The sequence below is a fragment of the Barbus barbus genome (assembly GCF_936440315.1).
Source record: "Barbus barbus genome assembly, chromosome: 10".
Lineage (NCBI taxonomy): Eukaryota > Metazoa > Chordata > Actinopteri > Cypriniformes > Cyprinidae > Barbus > Barbus barbus.
The window spans coordinates 19,153,256-19,161,761 of NC_136738.1; the positions used below are offsets into that span (position 1 = coordinate 19,153,256).

General features: G+C 35.8%; 1 protein-coding gene across 1 annotated transcript in view; it reads left to right on the plus strand.

Annotated features, from left to right (window-relative positions):
• Positions 1–8,487, plus strand: part of neb (nebulin) — a 63,218-nt gene extending 54,731 nt beyond the window's left edge. The window contains exons 132-140 of the mRNA XM_079427086.1: positions 1,607–1,699; positions 2,396–2,488; positions 2,940–3,032; positions 3,402–3,509; positions 3,711–3,897; positions 4,066–4,158; positions 4,252–4,395; positions 7,399–7,502; positions 7,643–8,487. Of these exons, the coding sequence (XP_079283212.1) occupies positions 1,607–1,699; positions 2,396–2,488; positions 2,940–3,032; positions 3,402–3,509; positions 3,711–3,897; positions 4,066–4,158; positions 4,252–4,395; positions 7,399–7,502; positions 7,643–7,816 (1,089 nt within the window). The 3' untranslated portion in view covers positions 7,817–8,487. The remainder of the gene's footprint in view (positions 1–1,606; positions 1,700–2,395; positions 2,489–2,939; positions 3,033–3,401; positions 3,510–3,710; positions 3,898–4,065; positions 4,159–4,251; positions 4,396–7,398; positions 7,503–7,642) is intronic.
• Positions 8,488–8,506: the final 19 nt, after the last annotated feature.

Genomic DNA, 8,506 nt, shown 5'->3' on the forward strand with positions numbered 1-8,506 from the left:
AACAGCACTACAGCTATCAAAAAATCATCAATTATACAGTAATTATACGTGTTGTGTATTATGCTGTTATATATCCTGGGAGGAGCTGGAAACAGGTAATCTACTTTTCCACTGTATTGCACCTCGACAGTACAATGCTGGTGACCTGACTCGCTGCTGAGTTGACCATAAGCAACACTCTGTCATCAGGTAAATTTTCATGGGAATTTCTAAACCAAATCATATCAGAAGCTCATCACATAATTGCCCCATACTTTCAGCTGATTTGTTCAGTAATCTACATGACCACACATAAATAAGACTAGTAAATAATATGGTTTATGTTCTTTAGTAAACTGTGGTAAAATTTTATAAAGACTAAATTTTATAATTTTATAAAGTTTTGAACTTCACTATAATTACTAAATTATAGAATAGTATACTACGGTTTACTATCAACTGTATCAATGTCATGTAAGATATGTTGTAATAATACAATAAGTAGGCTACCCAGTACATAGTGTAAAAATATGTTGCATCATATATTTTGTGTTGTTACAATAAGGCAACTTGTTCGAAATCATAATATTGTTGCCTAACACAGTAGGATATAAATACCACGTAATTTTAGAATAGTTACACCTTACTTATGAAATACTAACACTGTAAATACTTTTCATTTTCCAAGTCATTACCCCTTATTCCCCAATTGTTTCCGTTTACCTACATGTACCTTCAGCTTTAAGTTATGCTCACGTGGAAAATCGCGGACTCTACATATACGTAATTTCAGAATAGGTACCCTTTAGTTATAAAATAGTTACAGTATAAATGCTTTATAATTTTGCAGGTTATTACACACTGATTCCCCAAACTTTGCATGTTGTTCCCTTATACCTACAAGTAGGTACTGTGCAGGTACTCTATAGTTACATAGGTACGCTGTAAATTCTGTTTAATTACGCAGTACATTGCGGGCTGTAATCTAAAGCGTTACACAAATTTATTTTCTCATTCTTTAATATTCTTTCAAGTCTCATTTCACCCTTCTTCAGTTTTTTAAGGATAAACATCCCTAAATAACCCAAACGATCCCCTCCACTGTTTTAATTTATGTTCATACACTACTGTTTAAAAGTTTCTGGCTTCTAAGAGAAGTCTATTATATTCACCAAGACTGCATTTGTAAAAGCTACAGTAAAACCAGTAATATTATGAAATATTATTGCAACTGAAATTAATTGTTTTCTATTGTAATATATTTTTCTGAATTGTTTTAATGAATAAAAAGTCAACAGCAAAGGATCAGCATTTATTTGAAATCAAAATCTTGTCCTTGCTGTAACTTTTGAACAATATAATGCATTCTTGCTGAATGAAAGTATTTAATACATTTTTTACAAGATCCTAAACATTTGAACAGTGTTCATATCTCATACCATATATAATTACTCTACCACATTTTTTTCTTGCTAGAGATCAATTTTCTTTTTCTTACATTTTCTTCACTTTTGTTTTCATGTGTTTTGTTTTATTTCAACAAAGTTTTGTATTTTTTTACACATTAATATTTGAAGATTATTGACATTTTTACCTTTTTTGCCCCATTGCCTCTACATGCTTAAAGATCCAATACAAGGAAGATTTGGGAGTAGGAACAGCTATTTCGGAAACCCCAGAGATGGAGAGAGTTAAACGCAATCAGCAAAATATTAGCACGGTACACTGCGGTGTGACCCTCTATCCCACCCATAAAACATTCCCTTGTCTCTCCATCTTCTAAGAAAACCTTTTAGCCTCCATCTGTTTATACTAGTCCCTCTAGTGACCCTAGGAATAAATCACTGCATCAAATCCATCATTTATAACAATATGTATAACTCTCATCTAGCTCATGTGACAAAATCCTGTTAAAAGCCTCAGTAATACTCTGTATTTATTTAGATGTAAGCTAATAATTAGCAACTGATTCTTTCACGTAATAGGCCTAATTAGGTACCAAACCATAAACTTTCAATTATTGTTTTTCATTTATTTATTTTACAAAACCTTGCAGTTTGTCAACAACATTATTGATTCCTTAAACACAATTGCTTTGCTCCAAAACCTAACAAGCTGCCTATGCTGGAAGCATTTTAAAGCATCATAAGTACACTCCTGACCCCGAAAGCTGCTTTGGCACCTTTATGTAATTTTATGCTATTTGTGTAGAGCTGCCTATGTAAAGATGTACAAATACTCCACTTTTGGGCACTTATGATACAATTTTAGAAGGCAGCTGCCTATGGAGGCAACTAAGGGTTTGGAACCGAGCTATTATTGTTGTGTATGTCATCTTTGTGGGTGTTCGTTCTCTAGCTGTTTTGGTTCATGTTTGTGTTGTTTCTTTGATATGTCAAAATTAATCCTTGGGTAGATAAAATACAAGGATTCGCTGGGTCGAGGCACAGCCATACCGGACCTCCCCGAGATGAAGCGGGTCAAAGAGAATCAGAAGCACATCAGCTCGGTAGTGGAAGCTCCACAAGGGTTTACTTGAGAGTGGCTCTGATCCCATTAACGCTTCCCGTATACTTCTTCATTTCCAACTTATACAATCCCATCATTGATGCAAAACAATTGAAGCGTATGAAATGTAATGCTTAAACCCCATTTTCATCTAATGTAATTGACCACATCATATTCCAACCTAGTTAGGTCCCCTTTCTGCTGTGAGCTCAAATTTATGGGATTACTCAACTCCAGACATTGTTGCTAATCCAACACCAGATGAGCTCTTGTATCCCACATTTGTCATATTCCCTTCCCTACCAGGTTACTCTTTTTAAATCTGGGATATAAGCTCATTGTGTTTTGTGTGTGTGTGATGTTTGATGTGACTGCTCTCCAAAAGTCTTGCGTCTGTCATGGTGTTTAGTGTCTGACCGGCCTCTGGGGGGCGCTGTTCTTTTCTACTCTAGGTTTTGTATAAGGACCTGTCTGCGAAGGGAACGCCTGTGGTGTTCACTCCAGAGTTGGAGCGGGTCAAACGGAACCAATTGCAGATTAGCTCGGTACTCACAACCACTGGACATGAGTGTGTGTTTGTGTGTCATGTGTAAATGTAACCGCTCTAATACCTTCATTTCATGTAGGAGGCTAATAATATTAACTGTACTCTTCCATTATCTGAGTTTAATGCTGTAATTGATCAAAATCACTACAAACCTTCATCTTGGGACCCATCTACTTTTAATCCAGCCCTCTGAAGACCCTTCTAATTCATCTGTCTGAAATCACAATAACACCCAGGGTATTCATGTCATTTGTCTGTCTAATGTCCTGATTTCCTGGCGTGTCTTCCACAGGGTCTTGATACATAATCAAAATCCAGAAATATATGGTTTCTAATATCTGTATGTTCTGTATTGTCTTGTATCCAGGTTCTGTACTCGGACAGCTTCCGTAAACAGGTGCAGGGCAAGGCCGCCTTTGTGCTGGACACCCCTGAGATGAGACGTGTTAAAGAAACCCAGCGCATCATCTCTGGAGTAAGATAACTGTTAAATCCATACCTTTATCAATATGTTGCAATGAACTGATTTCTCTATAGTATATGAAGGGCAGCCTGTTGCATTCAAAAATATCAGACAATCTCAACTTTCATTTCAGGTCCACTTTAAACCAATGTTTGCTGTAACAGTTTCTTTGTGTCTCCTGCCCCATGTATTGCTGTCTGTTGGTTTTCTCAGGTCAGATACCACCAGGACTTTGAGAAGAGTAAGGGCAGCTTCACCCCCACCATCTCTGACCCCATCACTGAGCGCGTGAAGAGGAACACGCAGGACTTCAGTGACATTAGCTACCGCGGCATCCAGAGACGTGTGGTGGAGATGGAGAGGAGACGTGCAGAGGAGCACGATCAGGAGACCACCACTGGTCAGCTGACACATGCTGTGTTCTGTGCACACTAAACACATTTGAGTTTAGAAACAGATTTCGCTTCCCATAAATATAGAAAAACATGCCTCTTACAATATGTAAAGAATTATATACACAGGAATCAAATGAGACATTCACTAAAACTAGGTTTCCTTTTTCTAAAAGACCTTCGTGTGTGGCGCACAAACCCCGGCTCTGTCTTTGACTATGACCCTGCTGAGGACAACATCCAGTCCAGAAGTCTTCACATGATGTCAGGTAGGACACTCCTCTGCTGTCACTGAACTTAAGACCCCGATACACTTCAAGCAAAATCGAAGAACGAACTGACATATTTGTCCCATTGTTCAGTCCAAGCCCAGCGCCGCAGTAAGGAACACTCCCGCTCCACCAGCGCAATGAGTGGCGTGGGCGATGAGAAGTCAGAGGTGTCTGAGAACGTGGACCACCACGCATCCCTCTACAGCAATGGATTTGGTGTCTCCACCTTACACGGTGCGTTTAAAGTGCTTGAATTGTCTTGACCCTGGCATGATTTAGCATGATAGTCGGCAATTAAAATGAATCTTTTTCTAAATGATTCATCTACGTGTTTAATTTTTAAAACTTTTTTTGATAATTTTTTAATCAAAATGTGAAATTAACATTAGGTCCACTTACACGCCATGCAATCGACTGCATGCTTACATTCATTATTGAGTGAAATGGCCACATCCCAAAATTTATTTAACAACCGATTGGTAGGACCAAGTCTACATCCCAGTTTTTTTTTTCTTTTTCAATAATTCATTTAATTTAGCTGTATGTCACAATATGGAAGAGAAAGAATCTTTCGCTACTTAAATTTCATCAGTTACATCACATTTCTTCAGTTATATTAAAGATGGACAAAAATGAGTTAACAAATATGTTAATGGAATAATTCCGCTTGTGTGTGTGTGTGTGTGTGTGTGTGTGTGTGTGTGTGCGCGCGTTTTTGTGACAAATGAGGACATTATACATTTGTATAATGACACAGGTATTACAAGGTGAAGGTGACTTTTCAGGAAATTGACCCATGTCCCCACTTTTCAAAACGCTTATAAATCACACAGAGAGAGTTTTTTGGGGGGAAAGTTGAAATGCACAGTCTCCTGTGAGGGCTAAGTTTAGGTGTAGGGTAGGTGTAGGGCAATAGCACATACAGTTTGTACAGTATAAAAACCATTACGCCTATGGGTTGTCCCCACTTTTCACAAAAACAAACGTGTGTGTGTGTGTATGTATGTGTGTGTATATATATATATATATATATATATTAAATCGCATTTAAAAGGCATTTAGGTATTCAAATCTTGTTTATTAAGATCCTTCTATTATCTATTGAAACCCACAATAATATTTAAAATATTAGTAAGCTTACTATATATAAAATATATATAAATATTAATTGAGAGGTGGCTGTCCCGAACCCTAACCCCTAAATTTAAACTTATGAAAATTATATTAAAATAATTTTATTCTATTGTTGTTTTTAAAAGTATCTTTTTGATTCCTTTAAAAGTGAAGTTTATATATATAAAGATTTATTTTCTTTGTAAATAATGAAACTTTATGTAAAAAATGTCCCACATTTTTCATGTCACTACCGAAACAGTGCATGTTTTTATCCATTGGCCGAGACTGATTTTAACTAAATCCATAAATTTATGATCAGGAAATATTACAGTGTCCCCCTCTCTCAGCTGTGAGTAGATAGGTCTCATCTTTTTGAGGTAAATATGTTCAAAAGTCTGAAAAATCTGTGTAACTTTAAGGAATGTCACTACCGAACACCTTTTTTTGCAGTTAAGCACGTTTTTTTGGGAGTAATTCCATAACATTTAGTATTTATATGTATACCACTGTTCAGAACTGTGCTGGCTAACCATGTGCTGATTAGCATCTTTGAGCTAGGTTCAAAAGTATCTAAAATTGTCACTACTGAAACATTTGGTGGAGTTTCGGTGACATCTTTTTTTTTTGGGGAGTTATCCCATAGAATTTTCACTACCGAAACAGTCACTACAAAAACATGTCGTCATTGTTTTGTTAGTGACAAAAGGGAAAACATAATCCTCATATTTGGAGGAAATAGACCATTTTATTACAGTTATGCAATGTTTTTGTATTTTAGTATGTTTTAGTAGTGTTTTACTATACACGTTAAAATTCTGTAATGTGATGGGCTCGCTACCAAAGCATTATTGTCACTACCCAAAATGTACTATCACTACCGAAACATGGGATGTTTTGTCAAAAATAAAGTATACTGAATTATCAGCTAAGATGTTATGATAGTTTTTGGTTCAATGTACATTCAAACTAATGAATCCTTAACTTTAAAATCAGTATGATCACCTTTTTGCCTTTTACAAAGAAAAATTTAATTCAAAATACAACGAATCTCATAAATTACACTTGAAATATTGTTTAAAATTTTGTTGCTATTGATTTACCTCTGAAAAATGTTAATAAAATGTCAAAAAATATATTTACATTCTAGATGTAAGCAAAATCTTAATAGGTCAATATAACCCTTCTAATTAAATTATTATTACTGTGTGTCGGTAGTGACAAATTTGGAGAGAGGACAAATGTGACCATAGACCACAAAACCAGCTCAATTTTTCGAAATTGAGATTCCATTGATGTATGGTTTGTTAGGATAGGACAATATTTGGCCGAGAGACAACAATTTGAAAATCTGGAATCTGAGGATGTAAAAAAAATCTAAATATTGAGAAAATCGCCTTTAAATTTGTCCAAATGAAGTTCTTTTCCATGCACATTACTGATCAAAAATGAAGTTTTTATATATTTACGGTAAGAAATTTACAAAATATCTTCATGGAACATGATCTTTACTTAATATCCTAATGATTTTTGGCATAAAAGAAAAACTAATTTTGACCCATACAGTGTATTTTTGGCTATTTCTACAAATATACTCCAGCGACTTAAGACTGCTTTTGTGGTCCAGGGTCACAAATATTCCAAAACTTTCTAAAAGCAAGTGAAAAAAAACAGGTCAAATATGCAAATCTAACTGACATCAAAACTTGACATGAGGTTGATTTATATTGAGTATTGGTCTACATATACATTAAACCAATTTCAGTGTGGGATTAACTTCCTGTTTTCACCCAATTACCAGTGGAAGAAATTGCCGTCAAAACTGAATTTAAAATAATGTTACACCATCTTGATAAAGTCTTGATAAAATTTTGATATATATATATATATATATCACCTTATGCACATCTCAAACTAAGTGTACAGTATGCTACAGCATTTAATTCTGTATTAACTGTTGAAGCTTTAAAATGGATTGTAAAACTGTTGATCTGGCTTACCATCTCTCTATTACTAAAATTATTCAAATCTACTACTAGAAAGTTAAAAAAAAATCCAAAATCTGAACGCTAACTAGTGACAGAGAAATATATACAATTACATCTGTGCTGTTGTGTCATATAGGTTACACACAGACCAAGACAGTTGAGGTTCAGCAGAGATCCTCCTCTGTGGCAACACAACAGACCACTGTTTCTTCTGTCCCCTCACATCCCTCAACCACTGGAGTAAGTACTGAGAGATCACTGCCAGGTTTACTATCATAGTAGTATAATGCTAATATCGTATGTGTATGCATATACCCTACATATTCACTGTGTATTTGATGGTGAAGTTGGTTTAATATTGTACCTTTTCTCTTCAACAGAAAACTGTCCGTGCCATGTATGACTACGCTGCTGCAGACAATGATGAAGTGTCCTTCAAGGACGGCGATGTCATTGTGAACGTGCAGTCTATCGATGAGGGCTGGATGTATGGCACTGTGCAGCGTACTGGAAAGACCGGTATGCTCCCTGCCAACTACGTGGATGCCATCTAAATACAACTATTGCCCTCTCAAACTCCCTGTGGATGAGGGAGTTTGATATCCACTCAGACAAAACAAACTATTTTATGTGTACTAATGTTAGTCCAAGTAAATACGCTACTGTTTGTCCTCATTACTGTTAAGAAATTTTGTTTGTGCCCATGTCACAAAGTCTATTGTGGTTGTGGCATGAGAAACTGACAAATTACACATACCTATTTAAGTCACAGACAATTGTATTTATCTTTGTTGTTCTATTCTAACAGTTAAGTAACTGGAGCCCATTATTTTTGTATATTGCAATCACACTACATTCAAAGAAGGCCATCCTGAAAGTTTTAACGCTGAAACGTTTGCACAACGAGAGATGGGCTCATGGTTCACTTTATACTTGAAAAAGGAAAATCAGAAATTCAATGTTTTATAAAAACCGAACAGCGGCACTAAGGTTGCAACATGAAATTAAATGAAAAAAAAAAAAACTTAAGACGTTGAGGACAGGCCATCAGTTCCTCTAAAGTGAAAATGTATTAATGTTAAAAACAAGCCGCCTCCCTCCCTTGCTGAAGGCTGGACACTATTTGCATGTGTGTTTTGTTTCTTTGATTCTGTAGGTGTGGGGTTAGCGAAAGATGTATACCTTGAATCAGTAGCTAATAAAGCACACCACGCTTCTGCAGTCAATCTGTTTCCTGTCATGGA